We start from the raw sequence: 27614 nt of genomic DNA on the forward strand, positions 1-27614 counted from the left end.
GCCGGCCATGTTTGATGCTTTTCGGTTGTGGCGTAAAGAAGCCCGACAGAGAGAGATCAGGCAGACTAAACGTAATCAGAGAGATGGTGTGGCTACCATTGTAAAGAAAGCAGAGCAGTTTCAGCGTGATAAGGAGGATAAGGAAAAGGAAGTGTTTGATAGGCTACAGCGTATGTCCATAGATAAATGCTATCCTGCTTTGCCTACGGAGTCGGATAAGAAGGAAGAATCAGTTGAGGATCCTTTAATGTCTTATCTTATGAAGTCGCCACCTCCGTATGTACAGGGTACCACAGCTCCTGTGGTTCCCCCTGTACCTGCTCCTCAACCTGTTCCTCAACCTGCACCTGTTCTTCCGACAGTTCCTGCTCCTTTGCCTACTGCTATTCCTACTGCTCCTCCACTTCCACATACTCCTGCTCCCGCTACTGCTCCTGCTCTACTTACTCCTGTTGTTTCTTCTGTCTCTACCCCTTCTCTTGTTAATCCTTTGTGCTATACTTCTCCATCTACTCGAAGTCGCACACCTCCTGTTGCGGCTAGCTTCTTTAATTCTCTTGGACCTGTTCTTGGGTCCGCTGGTTCAGACGGTCCTCAGAGGCGTAGCCAGCTTCCCGGTAATAGGAAGCGTGCCGCGCTGTATAATATGGCGATGGGTTGGATGACATATCCTCTTAGAAATCCTCCACGTGCTGTGCTTGAAACGTTCTGTCAATTTAATATTCCGACACAGAGATACGTTTTCGAAGAAATGTGTAAGGTTTTGCGCGATCAGATATCGGCCGATGCACCTGACGATGTGTTGACTGCTTTGTCTGATCTACAGCTTCAGTTCTCGAACGGACTGATAGTGGATACCAACGTTCGACGCGCTGTTGAGCGGTTGCTATCTTTCCGTCCCACTCCTATACCTCAAGCCTTGTTTGTTGAGGATGTCGAGAGTCAGTTCGATGCGTCTGGTCAGTTTCCCATGCGTGAAGTCCCTCCAGTATGGATGCCAACTAATCCTCAAGCTCAGCCACCGATTGTGGCGCATTTCCAGAGAGTATGGATACATCTCCCATGGAAACGATCGGAAGTGTTACAGGTGAAGCAATCTTTGCCTGATCCTCGCAAAAATCCTGCCGGATATTATAAAGAATTGTTGCAGCTCGTAGACGCTACGATAATGAATCTTGCCGATATTGATATGCTGTTTGGCAATGTCGTACCGCAACCGGTATGGGCTAAGATTCGTCAGGAAGATCATGCAAACGAATTGGGTGGTGATTGGGCTGCCCTTACGGCGGCAGATACACGACAAATTGGTGGGGCTAAGCCCGAGCAGCTCATTACGGCTCTCCCACAGAGAATAATTACGCTAATGAAAACACTTATGCCAGCTATGAGGGTGAACTGGGACAAATTGTCAGCTTGCAAGCAGAAAAAGGACGAGAGTGTCTCTGATTTCTTTACGAGATTTGAGGAGGCATTCATCGATCATAGTGGTCAGGATATGGGCACTGAGGGTGGTCAACGGTTGTTTGTGGATAAATTTGTCTCTAACTTATTGCCCGACTTGAGCAATAAATTGAAAAACTCTGAGAGTGCGTGGGCCGTCTCTACCTCGGCTCAAATATTGGCTACGGCACAGTATTATGAGAACAGAGAGAAAGAGGAGAACGACCGCGCGGATAAAAAGACGAAAGAACTTAAAACAAAAGTGTTGTTACAGCAGGTTTATCCTCCGCGTTCGAATCAGAATGATTCACAGCAGCGAAATCGATTGCAGCCACAATCGAATAGATCGCAATCTCAAAATGACTCCTCCTCCCAAAGGTCTTCGTTAGGATACAATCAGTGTGCCTATTGTAGACAGGAAGGTCACTTAAAATTCAATTGTCCTGTTCTAAATGATCGTAATAGTGGTAACTCCTCTAGAGGAGGTTGTGGTGGTTCTCAGCAGACATCACGTGGTAGATGTCGTGGTGCTCAAAATGATCGTTCAGACAACTCATCGAGTTCCAATAACTGTTTTGATCAACGTGGATCATCGCAAGGACGATCTGTGCAGTACAATGTAGATGATTATTACGTCGATCAGGGTACTGACAACAGTAATTACTAGGACAGCCATAGACAAGGAGAGGGAGTGGTATCAGTTTCGGTTGATCAGAGAGGGCCTTACGTCGCAGTTGCTACATCGGGCGTCGTTGAGCCTTTTCTGTTGGACACTGGTGCAGCGAAAAGTTCCATAATGCATTCGAAACTCCCTGGCGCACCTTTGTCTGGCTTAACAAATGTTTCCGTTGGATTCTCTGGCGCCCCTGTTAGCAATCCAGTTTCGCACCCTTTGCCTCTTACAATTGGGCCTCGTGAGCTTGAAGCTCCGTTGATTTTGACTACTGGTTGTGGTGAAAATCTTTTGGGCCTGGATTTGCTAAAACGTTTGTATGCAACTTTGTATTGTTCTCCTGCGGGAGTAAAGCTTACTTTGGGTGAGAGGGTTGTCTCTCCTATGTACTTGTCTCTTGATAAGCTCCCACCGGAATTGAGTTCTCTTCCTACATCTTTGTGGGCAACAGGTCCCAATGATGTGGGCCTGCTTGACATCTCCCCTTACGTTGTTCAGCTGAAATCTAATGTGCGATTGCCACGTATTCCCCAGTATCGTATCTCTCTTGATGGTGAACGTGCATTGTTAGCGATCATCTATCATCTGATCGAGAAAGATGTTATTGAAGAAACTCGGGGAAACGTGCGCAATAGCCCTGTACTGCCTATATTAAAACGTACTGATCCTTCGAAACCGCCTGTTTATCGTTTTGTTATCGATTTACGGGAGGTAAATAAGATTGTGGTTCCACAGTTCCCTGTTGTGCCTGACATCACGGCGCTACTGACTCTGATTCCCGCTTCTGCATCTTGGTTTTCGGTGATCGATCTGAAGAATGCGTTTTTCAGCATTCCGATTGCCGAAGAAAGCAGAGACCTTTTCGGCTTCTCTCTTGGTGGTCGCAGTTTCTGGTTTAAACGTGCTCCTCAGGGCTACTGTGAGAGTCCATCGATTTACAGTCAAGCCTTGAAGGGTCAACTGGATGCGTTTACGTTGCCGGCTGGTGCGGCCTTAATCCAATACGTCGATGACTTATTGGTAGCTGCAGATACTCAGGACATTTGCAAAATTGCTACGGTGTCGTTGCTGCAACATCTCTGTGACTTACATCACAAGGTGTCACCTTCTAAACTCCAATATTGTTGTCAAGAAGTAACCTATCTAGGTCACTTATTGTCAAAGGAGGGAAGGCGGTTGACCCCAGAGAGAATTGCAGCAATCGCGCGAAAGACTGTGCCAACAACCCAAAGAGATGTGCGTGCCTTTTTGGGCATCACGTCGTACTGCAGACAGTGAATCCCGAATTTTTCACTGTTAGCGAAACCATTGGTGGCTCTTACGTGCAAGGATGTTTCAACTCCTTTACCATGGACGGAAGAATGTCAGAAGAGTTTTTCTGAATTGCGTGATTCATTGTGTTCGGCTCCTGTGTTAGGTACCCCTGACTACAGTAAGCCGTTTACATTATATGTTCACGAGAGGGAAGGTTGTGCTTTGAGTGTTTTAACGCAACCTTTTGGTGGTAAGCAACGTCCATGTGCATATTTTTCCTCGACCTTGGACCCGGTAGCTAGAGCATTGCCAAGTTGTTTGAGAGCAACAGCGGCAGCTGCGGTGTCCATCCGACAATCAGCAGGGTTGGTCATGGATAATATGCTTACGGTGATGGTTCCGCATGCAGTTGATACTCTTTTGAATTGTACGAAAACTCAGCACTTGACGAGTGCGAGGTTGTCTGGATACGAGTTGACGCTGCTGGCAAGTCATATTCAGATAAAACGTTGCAATGTTCTGAACCCGGCAACTTTGTTACCAATTAGCACAGAGTCAGATGAAAAAGCAGAGCATGACTGCTATTTGAGGACTGAAGAGGAAACAAAAGGTCGCGTGGACCTTAAAAACACTCCTTTGGAAAATCCAGATGGAACTTTGTATGTGGATGGTTCATGTTTTAAATTACCGAATGGTGATGTGACTACTGCGTATGCTGTTGTAACTTTGAATACTGTTGTGGAAGCTGCGAGATTGAATCTGAACTCTGCCCAGGCTGCAGAACTGATTGCTCTCACTAGAGCGTGTGTGTTAGCGAAAGGGAAACGTGTGAATGTGTTTACCGACAGCCAATATGCATTTGGCGTCGCCCATAGCTTTGGACGGTTGTGGAGAGAGAGAGGTTTTATGACGTCGCATGGTACGAAGATTCAGCATGGTCAGCTTGTGAATGATCTTTTGGATGCACTTACGTTGCCCAAGCAGGTAGCGATTGTTAAATGTAGTGCGCATCGTAAGGTGACGGATGATGTCGGTCGTGGTAATGCATTTGCGGATGAGACTGCTAAGGAGACTGCCCGGAACCTTAGCACCCGAATGTATGTGATGGGTTCGGTTAGGTGGCCTACAGAGACTAGTATGTGTGAGGATACTATCGAGAGTGTGAAAGCGATTCAGAATGAGGCCACCGAGACTGAAAAGGCGAAGTGGAAAGAAAGTACGGGAAAGTTGGATGCGAATGGTTGTTGGGTTGATTTGTCGGAACACAAGAGATGGATGTTGCCAGATGCGTATGTGCTCGCTGTTGTGACAATGGCACATAGGTTAGCACATATTAGCGTGAAAGGTATCTGTAAGTTGCTGTCCCCTGTGTGGAAGAATGATGGTATCATGAAATGTGCTGAGCGCCTGGTTAAGAACTGTATGGTATGTATGTTATACAATCCTGGTAAGGGAACCCCAACACCCCCTGGTAGTTTTGCTCCTCCTTCATGTCCTTTTGAGGTGATTCAATTAGACTTCATCCATATGGAGCGATGCAATAACCTGAAATACGTTTTAGTTGTGGTTTGCGCATTCTCCCGATGGATTGAAGCCTATCCTCTCAAAGACAACACGCTCTGTCAACTGCGAAAATCCTACTGAAGGAATATTTTCCTCGGTATGGAATGCCTCGGATTGTATGGTCTGATAACGGAAGTGAGTTTGTGGGGAGTGTGATGAAGAATGTGTGTAAGGGCCTTGGAATTAATCAAAAATTCCATAGCGCCAATCATCCCCAGTCAGCTGGTTTGGTTGAAGGGTATAACGGCACCCTTAAACTAAAGCTAGCGAAGATTCAGGCTACGACTGGTCTTTCGTGGCCTGACGCTTTACCCTTAGCTTTATTGTCAACAAGGGCGACAGTACACTCCCGAGTAGGGCTCAGTCCCTACGAGATAGTGTTCGGTCGTCCTGCAAATGTTTGGGGGGTCCCTAGACCGGGTGTGTTCTGTAATCTTGAGTACCCAATGTTGATTGACTATCTTCATGATCTGACTGCTAAACTGAGGTTAATTCACCAACAGGTTTACGAAGCATTGCCGACGCAGACGGAGGGTCCAGGCCACCAGCTCCAGCCCGGAGATTGGGTGGTGACGCGCAATTTTGCCCGTAAGAAGAATTTGGAACCCTGCTTCACTGGACCCTACCAGGTCCTCCTCGCCACGAGAACTGCCGTTCGTCTAGAGGGCCGGAAAAATTGGGTGCATGCCACCCATACGAAGAAAGTTCCTATACCGTTACCGGCAGACTCGTGGGTGAGGAGTGGCATTGCTTCAGCTGAATCCGAAGGATTGCCGGCTTTTGTACCTTTTAGCGACGCACAACCTGTCGGAGAATCCTCAGTACAGCAGAAAGACGCTGTTGAACATTTGTTACCAAAAGACTCAAGACCAGAACATTCGACTGATCAGCAGAACTCTGTTCCCTCAACGGATCCTTTGTTTGATGAACAGACACGTCCTAAGAAAACTCGATACTTTTTGCGATCCAGTACTAAGGACAAATAAAAAGATTTCGTTCTGTCCCTTGACAATTGCATTATCCCGTTTTCCACGATCAGTCTGAATACCTGTATCATAGTAATTATTTTTGTATATATTGAAGTTTCGTTCCACATGTATTTTTGCTTCCACAGCTGAGAGACATTTTGTATATATATTATAAATAAAGGCCGTAGGGCCGCGCGTGTACTTCCTTCTGGTTAGTAGGTCTTGACGCTAGGTTAAAGACCGTCGGTTCCTGGGAACTCCTAGGGATTGACTACTACTACACAGAACGAAGTGCGTCAAGAAACGTTGCGGACGGTCATAGGGGATGGCGTTCTCGAAGCTGATGGACTTGGAAGAAGCTCAGGCACAAAGATTCAAACTGCATCAACTTATTCGTACCAAATGTTTTATGTTTCAAATGTTCGTATTGCTGTTGATTGTTTCTGCACTATTGGCGGGTGGGGTGTATTACATGATGTCGTACTTCTTACCTTCTGCCATACCTACTCCTACTTCTGACCCTAAACTCATCTCCACTGCATCCCCTCATTCCTTCCATATCTTACCCAAACACGAGCAGGCTAGACGTGCAGAATTCCGTAATAATTCCTTTATTCAGCTCCTTCACCAGCACCAGTTAGTGGTTAACACTACTAATTGTTGGGTGTGTGGGCTGATGCCACATACCACGGATAAGGGAATTCCATATCTGGTCTTACCGTATAGTTCTCAGGGTTCAGCTCGAGCATTCCAAACAATGTTTCGAAGTGCACTAGATTCTTACCCCAGTCGAGAGCCACGATCTCCCTACTTTGGCCCTGGCTCGTATCATAAACCTTTGTCGATAGCGATAGAAGATTTGGATAGAGATATCTATGAGCCATCGCTCATCCCAGAGGAAGAGGTACAAGCTTATAGGGTCCTGAGTAAGGTCGAGTATAGTGCGCTCACGAGTGAAAAACAGCTTAGAAGCTCGTCTCCCATATGGGTCGTACCCCACATTGGTAATTTTTGTCTAATGGGTCGTGGCCGAAGATCTAAGGCTCGACTTGGAGAGAGTGCTTGCACCGAGAATTACATTCTGCCGATGGTCTCGTCCCCTGTGTTTCTGGCTGCCAAGGGTACATACTTTATCTGCCATGATCGTGCGTATGCATGGTTGCCCTCCGACTTTGTGGGCTCATGTTTTATCGCAAATTTGTTGCCTCCGACGTTCACTGTAGATGCAGATTATCACAAGACTAGAGTTGTGAGAGGCGTAATTAGCGAAGAGGACACTGCCGGTCAAGAGGCAGGAGACTTTTTCAAGGGTTTCCTCCCGTTTTGGGGGCCTATGGCTAATAGTAGGAGCCTGAGACAGTTGACTCGGGTGGTGGAATCGACAGCTAATATTACTGCCAGTGCCCTTGGTAATATCACCACAGAACTTCAGGCGGATAGACTTATGACGTTACAAAACCGTATGGTTTTAGACGTGATCTTAGCAGATCGAGGTGGGGTATGTAAGGTGATCCATTCGAGCTGCTGTATTTTCATTCCAGATAATGCTCCGACTATCTATCAAGCCATCTCAAAGTTGCATAAGATCTCTGAGTCCATACACGTGGACGTAGGGGATTGGACGCTACTTGGGTGGTTTTGGGGCCTGATGTCGACTTGGGGTTGGAAGATTCTGATGATTATCGGAGTTGTTGTGGTATTCCTGTTCACGTGTTGCCTTTGTGTACAGTGCGGACCTGCCTTATGTGGCCTCTGTGCTACGACGTGTATAAGGCAACCACCTGTTACCAAGGGAGCTCGGTTGGACAGAGCTATGTTACAACAACATCTAGATGGTCTGATGAATATCGAGTATGATTCCGACTAGTGCTTGCCTACATGAGGGCAAAAGGAGCGTCTGAGGTTCCGTGACAATTGTAAGTGGTGTTTTCGACTCGCACGAATATGGTCGAGTCTGGTATCTACGAACCGCAAATGACGAGTTTAGTGGGTGTACGCAGTTTCGCTGCATTAACCTAAACCGTTTGTCTGTTTCGTGGGTTTCTCTATCTGTACCCACGGGTTCCATCTTAGATACGGCATCCATTTTGTTTCTTGCCCTCAAGTAGCCAGCGAACGGACGTTGTCCGCTTCGCGACCCTGGTATTTTTTACCATATCTGCGGAAGACACATGTCCTTTGAAAGTGTCTTTATGATGAGGGGGATGATACTGTAAGGCAGATGGCCCCGCTCGAGGCTCATCTTGCCGTGCCGGTTTATTGTCTCAGCCGTGCATCTCATTAGGCACGTCCCTTTGATGCCTGTAGCTCGTGTTTCCCGATACCTCCTCTTTTACACCCTTTCCGATCTCCCCACTGTTTCCATCTTCCTCTGCACCTGTCCTTGTTCCTTCTTCGATCTGTTTTTCTGCTGATTGGAATGTACTAATGGTGGGAAGATGGGTTTTTACAGTTGGGAACCGCCAAATGTTTCCGCACTTATGTTTCGGACTCTGAATGTATCAAAGTGACCAAAGCGACCCCTCTCGGGGATAATTATGGGAACCGAGTTGTAAACCTTTGTGTACCGTGTAAACCTATGGGAGAAACATGTATAAAAGGAGCGACCCACTTGCAGCAATTGGAAGCAGTCTCCCCAAGTTGCACGTGTTGTACTTGCTGTGACTTCTGTGTTCCCTGCAGTAATAAACCTCGAATCTTTGACGCCGAAGGAAGTGTCCCGTGTCTCTGTCATTTGTACGCCGGAGCAGGTTACCCACGAAGGTTTCAGGTGTTGTCCCCTGGCACCGCTGGGTCTTAAATAACCCAGTCCTTCAAGGCGCTCCAGGTCTAGGAGGGGCAGCCAGCACTCTGTGCGCCCGTTCCACACTGAAGAACTTCGACAAATGTTTGGGAGCCATTTCTTGAATGATCCAGTCCTTCAAGAGCAGGTCCACATCCGGCCCTTCTGCTTTCTGTAGAAACCCAACAAATTAAGATTCCCCCTTCTGGAGTGACCTTCTGCGTGTTCCGCTTGATCGTCAAGCTTGATTACCGGCTGCTTCACTTCCACCACTGTTTCACTAAGATCTTTTACTACTGTCTTGAGGGCCTCCATGTCTTTCTTGGTGGTCGTCACCCTATCAGAGACCTTCCTTAGATCGCATCATGATAGATTAACATCGATGGCCACAGCGTCGATCTTCTTAATCATATCGTCCCTAGTGAATTGGACGGCCCTAATAACTTCCAGCAGTGTTGGAGTGTTCTCTGCAGGGTCCTCCAGTGTTCCTCTTTCCATTTTGAGATCTTCACCTCTGTTCTCTGAACCATGGGAGATGGGTTGAGCGTAATTTGAGATCTTGTTGGATTTTGATTTCGCAGTTTTATCTTTCTCCATATTGGTCCTCAAACTGTAGCAGGGCAGTCCACTCACTTCCTCCCTGCGAGAGGTGGAACCAGTCTATATCACACCTTACCAAGACGTACCACAGGAAAGGTCCTGTGCTTCTTCACTTAAAGCACCACTCTCCTAAACCCGGGCTGGCAGGACACCAGGCAGAAGCGAACTATTCAACTAGTTGTAGTTCCATGGCGGGAAGCTCCTAGCCGCCTCACCGCCACTTTGTCTTTCAAGGTGGCTAGCCCATACAAGTCGTCCGTCACCACTTATGTAGGGTTCTCTCGAGGATCTCTTCAGAAGCCTCCGTTTTGTTTCCGAGTCACAGGGGTGGGACCCTGAATCATCTCTTCTACTAGCCCGACCTTCTTCCACCAGACATCACATGATTCAGGATGCTCCCCTCTCAGTCATTGTTATTGTTATCAGTACTTATAAAGCACACTATAACCCTACGGGCAACCTGGCGCTGAGATACATGTGCACTACCACCATAAGTGCTGAAAGGAGAGCCATGCTACAATAGAAATGCTTATGCTCTGGGATAGAGCCAGGTCTTTATTTTCTTTCAGAACTGCAACAGGTCTTGCATCTGCCTAAGATCAGTGGGAAGACCATTCCCACAGTCATCATAGCACCACTATTGTCCACCGCCCTGGGATCGCGCTGTTCTAGGGTGTAACAAACCTCCAAGTCCAGCCACACAGTTCTCACCTCTGGTACTGTCCGCCAAGGCGTCCTTCAGTTATTCCAGGAACAACCCCTCATTGGACTGTATAAGTCATAGTATGACAGACCCACTCAGAGGTAGCACCCAGATGCCACTAGCACTTACTGTGGAGATTTATTTTGTTCCTTAAGTCCTGCCAAAACAGCAAGATATGAAGTTTTTTCAGTTACCCAGCGCAACTGGGCAAAGTACCTTGCAGAGTATTGTCACGGGAATGCCATTAGTGGGTAATGCTTCCCACCGGTATCCAGTGCTGCGCCTAGTATGCTGCTGCCGGATCCTGGCTGTGCCTCCGTCCCGCAATCTCCCTGGCTTCTGCTCAGGGGGTCCCCTCACCAGTCAGTAGTATCCTGTGCCCTGACAGCGTCCTCTCTCCGCCCGAGCCTTCAGACGGGGCCCACCACCACCCGGGCCTATGCGGGAAGGGCACTCACCGGCAGCGTACGCCGGACCAACCACAGCAGGCTCCGGTCCTCAGGAACGGCATCTCCCTAGGCAGCTCCGCACAGGGGCACGATCAGGAGGGCTCCTTCATGTCCCGGCATAGGGCTCCGCCCAAGCTCTGGTAGCCCTCCAATATCGTGGCCTCCAGCTCCGCTCAGCCAGTGGGATCAGGATCACAGCTGTGGAGCCCCAAACTCGCTCTCCTCACCTCGGCGACTCCCAGGGGCAGATCGCAGGGTGGTCTGGATCGCAGCCGTTTTTTTTAGGAAGCTCTGCGTCCTCGATTCCTTCTGGACAAGATGGCACCTTCACGTACTCCGAGAAACCCCGCAGCTCCGGGAAATATATTGATGACCTCACCTCCGTAACCTTCCGCGGTGATTGTGCGGGGGTCTACATTAGGCAGGGTACGGTCCGGGATCGTTCATTAGCCAGGATAATGAAGGATTCTTAAGTTATAATAGGCCGCTGCATGGAGCTCGCCTAAAACATGTCTAGGCGGCCATGATGTCAGGCCACGCCCCCTAGTTGAAAGAAATGTAGCATCATTACTAATCATGCAGAACTGTCAGTACCACTTTATTATCATTAAGAAGGTGGAGCTGGTAGAATTTGTCACTATGCAAGTGGAGACTGGAAACTTCTACTTTCCTTCATTAACATAGCGATTCCCCGGATTGCCCATAAAAAACATATTTGAATCAGGTCATGTGTTGACCAATAGTTCTGGCCTAATATGCAATAAATGTGCACATTAACACCCCTTTTTACGAAATAGCCCTTCAGTGAGAAATCCCAAGGAAACCTGAAATTTCGTTTTTAAATACTGTTTGTTGACCTATGTTAATTTTTCTTGAGTGCGGTCTATAAAATCCACAATTTTTAACTAATATACAAAGATATGTTGGGGGAAACTCCTCAAGCTCCTACATTAAAGCAGCCATTACATTTTCTCAAGTTGAGCCCAATTCACTCTAATGAACTTTCTTTAAACACGTATCACCAACTTTAAATGAAAAACCAAAAACTAGTTTTTTTAATGGGGGGTGGGTGACACATATAGTTAGTCTACTGAACCACGGATGTTCAGGATCCAGAGACAGCAAGGTGGAAGATTGTTGTAGGGTGTTCCCGAGGAGGAGGCATAAAGTGGAACCATCTCAATCAACCCAGGATAGCATAAATCTTTGCACTATCTATGCCCATATGTAAGCACAAACTGAGGACTTGTTAAATGTAGAAATCACACAAAAAGTACATTCTACTGTCTTTATATGATCCAGAGGAATCTCAACATTCTGCAGATGATCCTCCTGGTGCCAATGTCCTCTTAGAGATATTCTAAATGGATCTACGCTTGGCTTTCTCAAAAGACAATTCACGCATTTGATAGGGCACAGACATATTTCTATTAAGAAGCGCTCCTGTCTAACAATAAATACAAAGATGAAAAGTGTCTGATTTTGTGGAGATGCAAAGTGACACGCTCAAAGACTTGGAAAATTGTAGGGCAACCAAATGGATCGAAGATACCCTTTTAGCCAATTTTACCTGCGCCCCCTACAGCAAGTCGTTGTAATGACTTGTGATGTAAATGCATAGCTTACTAACAACGCGGTCATTATAACGACCACGTTGTACTACAATGTAATAACAGTGTTGTAAACGCTGTTTCCTGCCTGGTTTAGCCAGGAAGTAGGTTGCTGTTGGACAGGATCTCGAGTACCTGTAGTGTAGGTTATAAGCAGGTTTATTAGATCTTGGTTATAAGTAGGTAAGATGATAGCTAAGCCAAAGTATAGCCCTACCAGCAGCAGCCTCCTTGCTGTTCAGCCCACACACTCCAACTGATGCTCTCACCCGCACCAAGCACTTCAGCATTCCACTACACAACATTCATACTGGCTGAGCAGCAGTGACTTGGAACACTGGGGAGCAGCGTCGGATTGGTAACGGGGGCATGCGGGCAATGCCCGAGGGGCCGGGGTTCGAGTTCCACCTGAGGGCTGCTTTTGAACAGCCTGGGGGCCGATTTGAGCGGTGTCTCTGTTGTTCGATTATCCCGCCAGCGGCCCAGTGGGTGTGTGAGTGGCCTTTCTGGAGGGAGATTGGCGCTCATTACCTCCCGTATAGCAGCAACAGAGGTGCCACCCCTTTTCTCTCACTGGGCCTCCCATTAATGTAGGCATACTGAGCGGGGCAGGGGGCCTGAGCAGAAGTGGCCTCACTTGTTTTCAGGTGTGTTTCACTAGTGTAAACTGATGCGTGCATTCCTCCCCCTACTTTTTTATGTAAAATTACGCTGAAGCAGCGATTTGAGGGAAGGCATTATGCTGATGTGGGCCGATATTTTTATGCGTACCCGGGCCGATTTTTAATCCCAATCCAACCCTGCTGGGAAGGATGCATTAAGTTACAGCAGTTGCAGTGGGCAACATAAGTGGGAAAACATGCACACAATTAGATTGACATAACGTATCAGATTTGGTTGGACAAGATTGGGTTTAGGACTTCCGAACCTTTACAATACATTTAAGTATATGTTCCGGTTTGGTAAAGAGGGTTCTGGGAGGATATGCTCTAGATTTAAAATTCCGCATATATTGAGACTTCTTCTCTCCCTCTTTACATCACTGCATACTGGAAAGGGAAGGCGCATTGCTAGGACAGAGAGAAACGCGGTTTATAAAAATAATTAAAACAAATGTGTAGCATGGTTCATTTTTCAAGAATGTAAATGTAGCAACACTTTCATTCCTATTTACCCTCCAGTCCTTTAAACTAACCAAACCTTTCAAGCCCCTTCCCTTCGAACTAAGGATAGTAACCGACATTTGCTATATAAAGTCTAAAGCAAAGTCCCCAAAAGTTCTCTCTTTGCCTCCATCTGCAGTGAAAGAAAACAACCCCATTTCAGATCCAAGTGGGTGAGTCCACCACCCTGCCCCAAATATGAATATAGATATGCAGGTTTTATGATTATCCTAGACGCTACTTTCTTGTTGATTTGCTGAGAACATTGGATTTTAAACAAATTAGACCTGCCCTTATTTATTTGCAGCTCCTGCACCAGGATTGTGTACTCCATATTTTGTCGTTTTTAAAACTTGCACTGAGAATAAGAACTTGCTTAGACCTATGATCTTTTTTTTTTTAAGCAATACTGCACTATGTCAGGACCAGAAGGACACTTTTTGCTAACTAACAATCATGATGATTTTTAATGATATTTGTGTATAATGTTTTTCAATAATGTATTGATGCGCAATTTGGAAATGTAATCAATGTATGTACTTTTTATGGTTTGAAATATTAACCGAAATAAAGTCTCATTTGATTTGAATATAGATTTGAGGCTCAGGGAGTTAGTTACCATTCTGTTAGATAATTAACAGAAAGGCAACGTGTCAGATAATATATCTAGAAAGGTAATTACTCAATATAAAGTGTTACAGTTTGTGAAAATCTTAACACCTGCCAAGGACTAGGTACGGCGATAAGAAGGTGAAATCCAGGTCATCCATTGGACAAGCCAGTGTTGAGGTTTATGAGATAGAAATCGTATACTGGCAACTGCTGTGTGCACCTAACATTGTGGGGGGAGGAGGTGGCCATTATTCGGCTACAAACACCGGCAGCTTCTCCGCTAAGGCGGAAGAGCGTCCCCCACTTGCAAAAAGGAAAAAAAAATGATAATAACACAATGTTATTATCATTTCATTTTCTGTACTGCAGCAGTTTGGTTTTAGTACTGGGTTGGGCTGGGCTGTCTCACGGCGAGGAGTGGTTGTTGCACCATAAGTGCGCATGGCGGTTTAGTCAGCCGTCTTGGGCCAGCCAAACCATCTTGCGCACTTTAACATTTCTCCACCTGACTGTGTTGTAAAGCTGGGTGGAGATCTGTCCCAGGCTCCCAGTCCCTGTCTGATCAGTGAACCAGCCCACTCAGACCAATCACGACGCTGCTGTCATTCTGCTGACAGCAGCTTCATGGCTAGGGGAGTCTGGGAGCCTGTGTGCTTTCTGCTTCCATGTGTCGTGGCAAGAAGGATGGGGGAGAGGCGGCTGCCGGCAGGTAAGTGAATTTATTTTTTCCTCTCCCTCCCCACCCCACCTGTGCTATTCAGTCGCAGTCCCCACTGCTTACAAACAAAGGCATTAAAATACTGTGTATAATGGCAATCCGCACAAATATTTGGAAATTTCAGGCACATTTAATATAAAAATTCAGACGTCTTTGAGGACTATTAATTCACATTGTAAGATTGCAAAATATGCACATACATCAATGAAAAGGCACCTTTAGTATTTTCAAAATCATGAACTTTGCAACTGAAAATGAAAGATTAAAGAAAATAAAGGCTTGCAGAGCCAGTTGGGTTGGGTTTAATGTGACAACGGATGCGCAGAGACAATGTTTCTAGGTGATAGAACATTATAGCTATACTGATTTTATTACGCTTGGTAGTGATGGTGGTGGTTGCGGCAATGGTGGTGTGGTTAGTAGTGGTGATATTCTTGGTGATAGTGTGGTATTGGTGGTGGAATCTGTACTGTACTGGTGATATTGGTGGTAATGGTGGAATAGGTGGTGGTGGTGTTGCCGGCGACATTAGTGGTATTGATGGTGATGGTGGTATTGCTGTGATTGGTGGTGGTGGTATTGGGGTGGTATTGCTAGAGATGGAATTGATACTATTGGAGGCTATGGTATTAGAGATGGCAGCATTGGTGTGGTATTGATGGTATCCGGTTTTGGTGGTATTAGATTTACTGGCATGGGTGGTACTGGTCGTGATGGTGGTGTGGTTTGTTAGTATTGGTGGGGGACATGGATGGTGGTGATATTGATGGTCGCTGTTTTAATAGTGGTGTTATTGTTGGTAATACTGGTGTTTAGCATATTGGTTTGGCATATGGTGGTGGGACTGGTTCTGGTAATTGTGTTATTAGTATTGTTGTTGGAGTGATACTGGTTGTTGTGGGATTGGTACAGGTTGGTGGGAGGTGATCATTTACTTGAAAGTGACTCAATGTAGCACAGTAACCAAAGTTGTTCTGCAATGCATCAAAGGTAGAGTGAAAAACAGCACCATCTCTAATCAGATACAATGCTTTTTTTCTCTCCCCAAGCGCAGGCAAACTTTAGCCTGCCATGTGCCAGGGCACATCCTTGCCACAGTGCACAGGTAAGTGCGTTATGTCAAGCATATGTGTTGTATTGGAAGGTAATCTTTCCAACAAAAAGCCTGTGCTTTAATGCCATTCCAACCTTATATGTAGGCTGTAAAATGCGCACACATTTAAAGTCTGAAATGGATAGAGAAATTAAAACATTTCCCCTTTGTTATGCCTGCCTCAAGGAGGCATACTTTTCTGGTACATACCCCCGTCTGCAATTGTTAGTAGATAGGGATTTGCATCAAAAACTAGGTGGTTGCATGGGAATGTTAACGTACCGTCCATGGTATGCCCCATTGACGACAAGTAGTGCAAAGCAGTGCATAGCAAAACTTTGCATTACTTTGGCTAACTTTTCAACTCAAGGTATGATTTGCGTTGGAAAATAACTACCACCACTATGCTTTGTGCTGAGTTTGTTACAAAAGCAACGCAAACCCAGTGCAAAGGGTGACCGCTTAATGACCACAATTGCATTTATTGCCTCACGGTTGAGAGGCCGGCTTCTTGAATCCACATCCAATTATATTAGCCCAGTAGGCAACAGTAAAACGTGCTGTAACCTGAACCCATTTCACAGACGTGCACGCGTTTTTGCAGCATGTCGCTGATTTTTCGTAAATGAGTTCCATATGTGTGCCTGTTTCCGTTCTGCCACGTAATCCTAAAGAAGAGTGGCTGATAGCTTGACGGTAATTTGTCCATGCTCCCTGCTGTACTCTCACAACATCTCTAACACCTGCTAAAATGTAAATAATAATTGTGATTTTCTAAAAAGGGATCCTTAAAATTACATTTTAGCAGGGTCTGGTGGCTTCTTGGACTCATGCGTCCACCGTGGGGCCCTGTGTTTGACCTCATAGGCACAGGTATAAATCCCTGCGGGTCCATTCAGCCTTTCATCCTTCTGGCGTAGATAAAATGAGTACCATTCAGTTGGGTAACCATAAACCTCTGTTATTCAGCGCCAAGATGCCCTTCTGGGTGAATGCACACTTTACAGATATCCATGTTATTTACTGCTGACCAGATGGTACAAATATACAACATTTAATGCCTTTTAATGTATTCTACCACAAAGAAACTGGAGTTAATGCAAGGAATTGTTTCATTGGAGTCACAAGATTATTCTCAATAACTAACAGTAAAGATAAGCACTAACCTTGGGGTCTAGAGTAGCGTGCTAACCGCCACAAGGCATTTCAATGCACTGGGTTCTAAGCGCTAACAAATGCAATTACTATACAATACAATGGGCCAGATGCATCAACCAAAAATGCGATCGCAACTGGTGCGAAGAACCAATTGCGATCGCAAAGTAAAGAAACGGCATGCATGAAGTGAAATCGCAATAAAATGCGAAATCGCAAACGCAAAATTGCGAAATCGCAATAAAATCGCAGAATCAAGGCCAAACCCCTTTAGCGACTCGCAAGTAGCGAGAAACCAATAAATTGCGAATCATATAGCGAAATCGCTATATCCAAATAGCGATTTCGCAATAAAATCGCTTTTCCCATGCATGTAAAATCGCTATTTGCGATTCTGTCATTAATCGCTATTTTGCAAGAGCAGTTTACAGGGAATCACAATCAGGTGGTAAAAAAAAAAAAAATTCCTACTCACCTGCCTGACATCAGAGGTGTATTTAAACAGACCCATGAGGCCCCAGTGGCCTTCCACAATGGCAGGACTCTACATATTTGCGAGGAGGAGGAGGATACTTGCAGCAGGCCAGGCCAGAAGGATAATCCAGGATAGAATCTTCCGTCTGCGCATCACATTGTTAGGACAGACAGCTGAGCAAATTTATGATAAGTACCGGATGAATGCTGCAATGATACTCGACTTAATAGATGAATTGGACCCACTATTGCAGCACCAAACACATAGGAGCCAGGCTATACCTACTCATGTCCAGGTGCTATGTAGCCTCCACCTCCTTGCCTCAGGTAGCTTCCAGGACATAGTGGCAGAAGCAGGAGGGGTATCACAGAGCTCCCTTTCGCGGTTCTTCAAATCCTTCCTGGCCGCCATGATGACTGTCATCAACAACCACATCACCTTCCCCACCACCCCACAGGAATTGAGCCAAACAAAACAGGATTTCTACCAAGTAGCAAGGTTCCCACACGTGATTGGATGCATTGATTGCACCCACGTAGCCATATGTCCCCCTGCCGTGAATGAGTATATATTCCGCAACCGGAAAGCATATCACTCAATTAATGTTCAAGCAGTGTGCAATGCTGAAAACATCATCACCGACCTTGTCGCACAATACCCAGGAAGCACTCACGATTCATACATCTTCCGCCATAGCGGCTTGCACACACGTCTGCTCAGGGGAGATTTTGGCAATGGACACCTGCTAGGTAAGTGCAATACTATACACATCACTGACTTAGTCATGGCAATGCATACGTGACTCTGACATCTTGCCTCTTACTCTGTAGGTGACAGTGCATACGCGGTGAGGCATTACATCTTGACTCCCTACCTGAACCCAGCCAGCCCACAACAACAGAGGTACAATGCAGCCCACATCAGGACACGTAACGTAATAGAACGGACATTTGGATTGCTCAAGAGTCGCTTTCGCATCCTGCATAAAACTGGAGGAGCTATGCTGTACCAACCGGAAACCTGCTGCAGGATAATTGCGGCATGTGCAATGTTGCACAACATAGCAACAAGGAGAGGCATCCCCATTGAGGAATCCGACACAGAGGGCAACCAGCCCCCAGCACAACCATGCCGTGCACATCTTGGTAGTTCAGCGGAGGGACAGAGGAAACGTCCCAGTATTATTTCTAAGGTATGTAACAATGACACACAACACTCATTTGCATTTGAAGGTGAACTATTTATTATCACGGCTGGCGGTATGGGGTGTCAAAACAACCTGAAATGGTGTCCATTAGCACATTTACTCCATGCACCAATGGACAGAGGAGACACACTAAGGACTTGTAATGCAGTCACAAAGATAGTCTTGTACATGGTTACGTCACCATGAGGTCTAACACCCCTCCAATTTGGTTTACCGTCTCCTCCCTCTCACACCCAAATGTCTTTCTCCTGCTTCAGCATCTGCATTCCTAGATGCAGCGGGAGGTGCCTGTCTACGGCTACTGCTCCTCCTGACAGTGTTGAGTGGCGCAGTGATGCTGCTGAGGCTGGAAGCCTAACTACACTCTTCCCCTGTAACGTCGCCCTGAACACCAGTGCTAGCCTGCATCAGTTCAACGGCTGTTGTAATTTGCCCCAGTGCCTTGGACACATCCCCACAACAATGGGCCATATCAATCTGCATTCCCACAGACCGACGTGACAGGTGTGACACGCTAGTGCTGATCTTGTTGTTTGACCTGGTATAGGCGTCCATGCATGTGAGAAACTGGCGATTCCTCTTCCTCTGTGTGGTGTGTCCCTCGTGCATCACACGCGCAACCTCCAGCAGGGCGTTGTTGGATTCCCTGTGAGCCTCCACTATTGCAGTTGTGAGCTCCCTCACACTGTCAGCCATTGCAGTAATGTTAGTGTTCATTTTTGTCATCTGCAGGTTGATTGCTCCCATGTGCCTAGCTTGCACGCGCTGCACCCGCACCATCTGTGACTCCACGCCACCCCACTGATTGGGACTTCCTGCTTCCTGTGACATAGTAGGGCTCCTTGGTCTGCGTCGTGTTCCTGCCCGGACATGTGCCTGCGGTGTTGGTGTGTGTCTGGCACTTTCACGGCTTGTAGAAGGTGCGGTAGATGTATCCTGTTCTACCTCCATTGGCTGTAGTGGTGCAACTGTGGCCCTGCGTTTTGCTGGTGCCTTGCCTTTGGGTGGTGGTGACACAGGTTTTGACACCGCAGTCTCTTGATTGGGCTGTGTGCTGTCTCCAACATCACTGTCATCAGTGTTTGCTTCAGCTGCATCTGTGATGTGAAACAGTGCAATGTTATATACATGTGTTTCAATAGTTCAGCAACCTTAATAAAATTATACTTTTATGTTATAACTGTCTCTCATCTGTCACTGTACTGCTTATTGTTAGCATTTGGGCTTACTGTGTTGGATTCTAACAGGCAAATGGGTACTACTGACTACAAGTCCCATGATGCATTGGTCTCCCTATGTTAAATGTGTGCTGGACTATTTTTGCTGTTCTTTTTGCAGGTTAAATCACATTTGGGCACTATCAGTATGTGCTTTGTGCTGTTGATAGTCATGCATCTTACCTTGTGTGCTACAGGCTGCCCCAGATGTGTCCAGGATCGTCACTCCTACCACTGCTTCTGGCTCAATTGTGGCCTCAACCATGTCCTCCTGGGGTGTGCTGTCTGGGACTGTTGGGCCTCCTCCTCCAGTCCCCTTCGCCTCCTTCAGCCTTTCAGCAACCTTCTCCTTTGCACGACTGCGCAGGTCGTACCAGCGCTTCTTCAGGTCATCGATGCTGCGGTGTGTGACCCCCACAGCATTCACCTTGTCCCTGATCCTGGTCCAGATCCTTCTCTTGTCTGCCTCTGGCACTTTAAGGGAGAGCTTGCCAAATAGCTTTTCATGGTTGTCTGCGACATCCTCAATGAGGATGTCAAGTTCACCCTCACTGAACTTGATTTTGCGCTTCCTGCCCACTGCTCCCTCCTCTGTTGCTGTTTGGGACATGGCTGTCTCCACCAGTTAGCAACCTGCAGTTTGTTTTCTTCTGCTCTCACTCCCTGCACTCAGCTTCTGCCTCAGTGTTCCACTGTGCACAGGTGGCAGCATGGGCTGATTGACTTCCTGGTAGTGATGTCATCAGCCTGCTCCCAATGCGACTCTGTAGTTTTCACGCTCCCGCTTTTTGCGAACTCGCAATTTGCGATCTCGCAATTTGCGATTTCGCAAATAGCGGGATCGCAAATTGCGAGATAGGAGTTATTTCACTATTGCGATTACTTTACATGGAATCGCTAAAGTATTTAGCGATTTTTAGCGATTCCTTGTTTTATCGCATTCCACATCATGCATAGCCAATAGCGAGTCCTTATTTGCGATTCCTTAATAATCGCAATTAAGGAATCGCTATTTCTTTGCATGATGCATCTGGCCCAATGCTCTATAAATAGCTAGAAATCAAAAAAAAACTGCAAATACAAAATGTAGGTATTCCAGCGTTTACTCTCCAGGGGTTTGTGCAGCTACAGAACTTCCTCCTTTGACACGGTTCTTGCAGGAAAGGAGCAAGTATGTTTTGCTTGGCTCAAAAGAACATTTACAAGTTTTTTCTAACAGTCTGGAAGTCTGCTTACTTGAGACATGATGTCGATGTGCACTGAACTACACAGCACTTTTAACAATCTCCCCGCAAACCTGGCAAGTTATAAAGTGATGTTCCTTGTATTTGGAGCTATGGTATATGGCTCACCTAAAGTGCATAGGAACAAATACATGCTAAAACACATCATGTTTAGGTCAGCCCTACAGATAGCTTTGGCTGTTGCCCCAGCCTCAATATTCAGAAGAAACACATGATAAAAAATACCTACAAATATACACACCCACGCACAGCCATTGGGTTTTTCATTGTTCTTTCACCTACTACAGCATAAAGCAGGGGGCCATGTGTCAGCCCACTTCCGCCCCAAACTGTCGCTAAAAGCAGTACACGTCAGTACTAATGTTGGTGAGCTCGGATTAAATTTCATTTATTTTTTTTATTTTTTCAAGTAGCGATTTAAAAAATGTTGTGCAAACATAGCACGTCTCCTATCAATGGAGGACATTTTTACTTCCTATTACTTTTACAATCTAGTGCCTGTTGCATTGATTTGCTTAAATAAAAAAATAAAAAAGGTGGACTTGACAGACCTTTTGGCTTTCCCAATGCTTGCCTAATGTAATTACAATCTCACTAGAATTCACTGTTGTTGCAAAAGTGATCGAAATGGTTTTTCAGGGTCGCAGTGTCGTGACCCCACTTCCTTTCATCATTGAGCCCCAATGGCTGGGCAGTATGAAGATATATTTGCAGTTTTTTGTAGCTCCTACACCTTCTGCTCAAGCTTCATTGGCACTGGACCAAGGGCCAATAAACTTCCTACACAACCTTCTCCATTTCCAGTATAAATAAGCCATAAATAAAAATAATTATTTGATGCGTGAAAATGCACTACAGGTGTTTATTTTTAAATGTGTTTATTTGTAAAGAAAGCACTGAAGACAGGGATGTTGTGCACAGTTACAAGGCGACACATTAGAGCAAAGGTGACAGGGTGGTTCCACCCATCAGTAGTAGAGAGGATTCACAATGAATGGGACTAGACAATGAAACACATTCCATATGATTTACATTTTGCGTAGCCACATTGTTTTGAATTCCATTTATGCAATGCAGGGACTTGTCCAGAATCGCACAATGTCTGGTCAAGTGCGAAAAATCGACTTACCAGCGGCGGCTCCTCCACTATGGCGGGGGAGCGTTGCCCCCTGCCCACAGAGGCAAATGAAAATAAAATGATGATCATTTTATTTTTCATTCTGTAGCTGAGTATTCGGGAGCGGGCCACAGCACTGCAATAGGGGAGGAGGAGTGGTGGGCTCTGCTGACAGTTTGGCCAGCAGCCTTAAGATGGCCAAACAGTCATGCGCACTGACATCTCTCCAACCCAGCTGTGTTGCTGGGGGGGAAAGACCAGCAGGCACAGGCTCCCAGATTCTGCTGGAACACAAAACAAACCAGACTCGCCCAATCCTGACACTGCTCTCATGGGTGGGAGGTCAGCATCTGCATTGCCCGTAAGGGAGTCTGGGAGCTTCAACCTGTGCCAGAGAAGCAGAAGAGCAGAAAGCACAAGAACAATAGGTATCTTTTTTTTTACGGTTTGTTTTCTTACAGACCCCTGCGCCACCGCACCACATTTCCCAGACACCAGCTGCTACTGTGACTTACATCAATCAAGCAAACAGACAACTCATCTAAGTATAGTACAAGTGAAGATCACAGTCAAAAACACACCAATGTCAATACAAAATCTGTTACAAAGTAAATACCTCTCATGAGTCCAAGTAGTTATTCCATGAAGTATATTTATTCAGGTTGAAGTACAAAGGTGGTAGATAGATAGTACAAGGTAGTTGGTAGGCCAAGATGATGATGGTATGAAGGCCCCACCAGGAGCTGTTTCCCTCAGCTCAGCCAGGAGTCAACTGTCCTACAGCAGTCACAGAACATTCTATGACATAAATGAAGATTCTAAGAGCTACCCGGCTGAACAAGAAGGAAAGACAGGGTGGAAGAAAGCAAGAGGAGGAAAGACCTTATAACAAAATCCAACACCATTCACACACACACCTCTTGCCATGTTTAGACACTGGGTCAAAAATCTGACCACATGTCCCTGGAAAGGAACTATACAAAGAACTAAAATCATGAAAAACCAATGCACACGTATGAATACAAGAGAACCATACATGCCAATAGACCCCATTCAGACGGGAAACTCCTGATTTTTAAAGCCAAAAATTGCTTCATTTTGGCTGTCTGCCACCGGAAATTGCCTCTGCTTCAACAGATGTGAATGGAGGAATACATTTTCCTGATTATCTTCTTAAAAACTCCTGCTTTCCTATTCTAAAATGTTGACATATATAAAGCATGGCAGTATGCATACGCAATATCAAAAGTGTTGTCTCCATAACACACCACCATCACTATTCGAGTGATTGACTCAGACCCACAAACATCTGAAGAAATGAGCGATTGCCTAAAAGACCAACACATCTCATCACATCTGTAAGATGCAGTTCACAGTTGGAAAGTAAAACACATTAGTTGCAGAAAAAAGTATGTAGGTCAAATTCATATAAGTAAAAGACATGAAAACTACAACCAATATACCAAGTGAGGCATACAGAGCATCCGCTCCCCACTCACACACACACACACATGCGCACAGACACACACACCGCAGCTGGAGAAAAGTGGGCACTCCAGCAGAATGGAACCTGCACCCCAGACCTATATATCAAGATGGACGTTGTAATAATAAATACTTTAATAGCACCATATGGCTACAAAATCAGTACTTACAGAGTACAACTGACTAGTATCTGCCTCCACCTATATCAGCCCCCATCTGCTACTTTGTGAAAACAACTGCCTTACAGCTGGCTAAGAGCAGCACTACACTTCATTGTGCACAAACAAGTGAGAAGGAAATTGGCAAAGCGCAGCTGCTGCAGCAATATGACCACCAAGCTGACATTTTCCCAACCCCTACACACACAAGCACACCAAACTCAGACAAAATAGGATTTTGGAGCAGCCGACATGGTGGAAACCACATCTGAAACAAACGCCATCATCACCAAATAAGACTCTCACATCCACCGCTCAAATTAATTTCATATTTCCCTATACTAATTCACCACTAATCCTTTTTGAGTTTCTCAGTCGCATGCTACTCGCCGAAAAGCACTGTAATGCTTCGGCAGGGGTAGTAGGCGCTATATGCAATTTCAACTACAATGATCAGCTCACGCTATGAAATATTTGCACCTACACACATTCTCACCCTGAATCAAATTAATAACATTGAAAAGCAAATCAAAAATTGACATAAAAGACATCTAGTGGCTGCCTATACACCATAAACTGATGTACAGAGAAGAAGTGACACTCCTTACCACCTGACAACGACACCGGCAGATTTCAAACCCTAGGCCCTCCCTCATTAACTTAAGCAGAAGACTTGCACCCCTGCCTATGAGTTCAGCAAGGCAGGAGACTCTTTTGCCATTTACTCCAAAAGCACAAATGCCACATATAGGCCTTACAAGAAAACAAAGCTGTCAGACACCACAACAAACAGCAAAGTACCAGCTCTGACAGAAATCCAGAAAACAGATAGCAATCTGAAGTCTCCAAGTGCCATAACAATTAAAAATGACCTTGGGCTCGATCCCCAGCTGCCAGCCGTTTGCAACCAAGGATTCCCCACAACAAAGCCCACATGGAGACAACCAAAAGACACCACCGCCAGAGAAGACACCATCAACAAGGTTGCCTCCACTAGCTCGGGTCATCTAGTAACTGCCCTCATAACACCGGAAACAGGCAGTTGGGACTGATTACGACGGATTACTTAATAAAACAAGGAATGGTAACTCTGACACTGTGGGTACAGCCAGATCGTAAAAAGACCTGCAAGCACAACATATGGGGTTGCCAGCGTTTACTTTTCAGGAATTGTTGCAGCGCAGATATCCCCTTCCTTATTAGGCACATTCCTAGCAGAGAAGGAAACTGTGTGTTTTGCTTGGCTCAAAACACATTTACAACTTCTTCTAGCGGCCAGGAAGTCTGCTTACTTGACACATGATGTCAAGGGACACTGAACCACATAGCACACTTAACAAGTGGCAAGTACAAAATGCTGTTTCTTCTATATGGGCGACGGTATGTAGCCCACCTTGGGGCCATAATAGCTACAAACACATGATAAAGCACATGATGTTTAGTCACTGGAGGCTGTACTGGAGGTACAACCACATGTGAAGCCCCACTGCCACTCTAACAAAAAAGAGAGCCCTCCAAGAAAGCGACATGGCAGGCTACCCTTGACTCACCCTGTGCCCAAGCACAACCCAGACAAACAGTGGGATGTCGGAAGGACTGATTCAAGGTGACATACCAGCGAAGAAGCACATTCCCCGGAGACACTCACACAGAAAAGACACACAGAGAGCGTCAGTGACCTCCTCTCATATGACAGAACACAATAGGTGTTGTGTGCCAGCATTGCAAAATCAGCATTGCCTGGCATACACATGATGAAAGATTTATTGTTCACAAAACTGAGGCCTTCTGTACTTCTCCTACCAGACACCTCTCTATTGACCATAACATCTGACTTACACAAACTATGCATGACTGCACCAGGCAATGACAGTGCATTGGGAGGTTAAAGCAGATGACAATCCATGACCAAATCCCAGAGAATTCAATTTAGCGCTTGCCTGACGGGTCTCCAATCTTTCTCAAGTATAACTGCAGCTACCTCTCACTTCATCTTCCCACTCCCCTCAAACAGGGGGCTAGTGCTGGGTAATTGATTCATTGCAAAAAACACAGTTGATGGACAGAATGCAGAACAATGTCTTACATTCACCCAGTGCGAAGATCTGGGCCTAAATCCATCGTTTTTTTGCACTCCACACCACCCTAGGTCAGACAATGGCTATATGGAAATCAGCCTTGACCCTGTGCCTCATGGGAACAGTCCAGCCCGAACTACCAAGCCATGTCTTTCCTAGACCGGAATCAAGCATCCAAGGACCGGTTTCTGGCTATCAGCCTTCTTCAGCCTGGATAGCTTGACTCCAGTGATGTGGAGAGCCTGGGACTCACGTCTGAGCATACCCAGCCCACTCGGGGTGAAAATTGCAAAAAACACAGTTGATGGACAGAATGCAGAACAATGTCTTACATTCACCCCAGTACAAAGATCTGGGCCTAAATCCATAGTTTTTTTGCACTCCACACCACCCTAGGTCAGACAATGGCTATATGCAAATCAGCCTTGACCCTGTGCCTCATGGGAACAGTCCAGCCCGAACTACCAAGCCATGTCTTTCCTAGACCGGAATCAAGCATCCAAGAACCGGTTTCTGGCTATCAGCCTTCTTCAGCCTGGATAGCTTGACTCCAGTGATGTTGAGAGCCTGGGACTCACGTCTGAGCATACCCAGCCCACTCGGGGTGAAAATTGCAAAAAACACAGTTGATGGACAGAATGCAGAACAATGTCTTACATTCACCCCAGTACAAAGATCTGGGCCTAAATCCATCGTTTTTTTGCACTCCACACCACCCTAGGTCAGACAATGGCTATATGCAAATCAGCCTTGACCCTGTGCCTCCATCAACTGTGTTTTTTGCAATTGATTCATGGCACCATTAGCCAAAGGTATCTCAGCATCCCAGGGTTTACTTCTGTCCATCCAACATCAAGTAACTGCAACGGAGTAAGGTCTGAGTGTCTAGACATGTGACTGATCACCTCCACCTTTCACTGGTGGCCATGTATACCATGGCGCCTCAAACATTCTCATCTTCCCCCGATGGAGGTACAACATCTAACATGGGCAACGATTCAAGATTACTGCCAACAATGTGAAACGGTGGGGGCAGTGGGACTCTGGCGGAGATGGCTTTGTTTTATGCGACTAAATGCTGTAGTATTGACTTTTGTATGCATTTCACATATAAAACTAGAGATTTGTAAAAAAAAAATAACGATTACTGTCAACACACAGGAAGTGTGTGGTAATCCCAAACATCACATCCGACTGAGCAAAAACACAGGCTAAAATCTGAAGATGGAATTCTTCCTAATGGGACATTGCTGAGGGCAGTGAGCCAAAAAGTGTGGGGGGGGGCAGAGTTCTGAAGTTTAGATCGATTCACAGCTAATGTAAATTTAAAAGTGGCTCCCAGTTACGCACATTATGGATACAAAATAGACTAGAGCCCCTAAAGGCCTCCAGTCAGCACAAGCACATTTCGAGAATATTCCTTGATAACTCTGTGTGGTGTTTCTAATTATGTTCTCTTCTTCCACCACAGCCTCTTGAGACGTTACTTGTCTCTATATAGCTTTAAAAACATCCTTCATCATAAGATGTACACCAGCGTTTGAAGTAATTCCCACAACCACTGCATCACAGAACTGCCTGAAGCTGTAAAAAACTGACAGCTGTAATTATTTGGCAATTGATGTGTTCAATAACTTGAACTCTGACGTCGCAACTACATGTCGTCATATATAAACAAGCGTTTGCAATGCAATAGGACTCACATTTACGCGAGACCTATTGCATTGCAAACAATAGTCATCACGTACAACGGGAGGGAGGGGGTGAAAAGGTACAGGCAACGGGAGGGAGGGGGGAGTAGAGAAGGCAGTTGGAGAACCTCAGTAAAGAAAATAGTGCTCACAGTCTAA

At 45.9% G+C, this 27614-nt stretch overlaps 2 protein-coding genes across 2 annotated transcripts in view; both read right to left on the reverse strand.

The window, feature by feature from the left end:
• Nucleotides 1-27614, reverse strand: part of SLC9A9 (solute carrier family 9 member A9) — a 3064289-nt gene that overhangs the window by 2758728 nt on the left and 277947 nt on the right. The window lies entirely within an intron of this gene.
• Nucleotides 9044-27614, reverse strand: part of LOC147683239 (uncharacterized) — a 64567-nt gene continuing 45996 nt past the window's right edge. Inside the window, exons 3-6 of the mRNA XM_086944672.1 lie at nucleotides 22346-22428; nucleotides 19866-20156; nucleotides 18959-19562; nucleotides 9044-9320 (exon numbers count right to left, since the gene is read on the reverse strand). Coding sequence (XP_086800798.1) covers nucleotides 9044-9320; nucleotides 18959-19562; nucleotides 19866-20156; nucleotides 22346-22428 — 1255 coding nt within the window. The remainder of the gene's footprint in view (nucleotides 9321-18958; nucleotides 19563-19865; nucleotides 20157-22345; nucleotides 22429-27614) is intronic.

This window comes from Lissotriton vulgaris, chromosome 11 (assembly GCF_964263255.1).
Source record: "Lissotriton vulgaris chromosome 11, aLisVul1.2, whole genome shotgun sequence".
NCBI lineage: Eukaryota > Metazoa > Chordata > Amphibia > Caudata > Salamandridae > Lissotriton > Lissotriton vulgaris.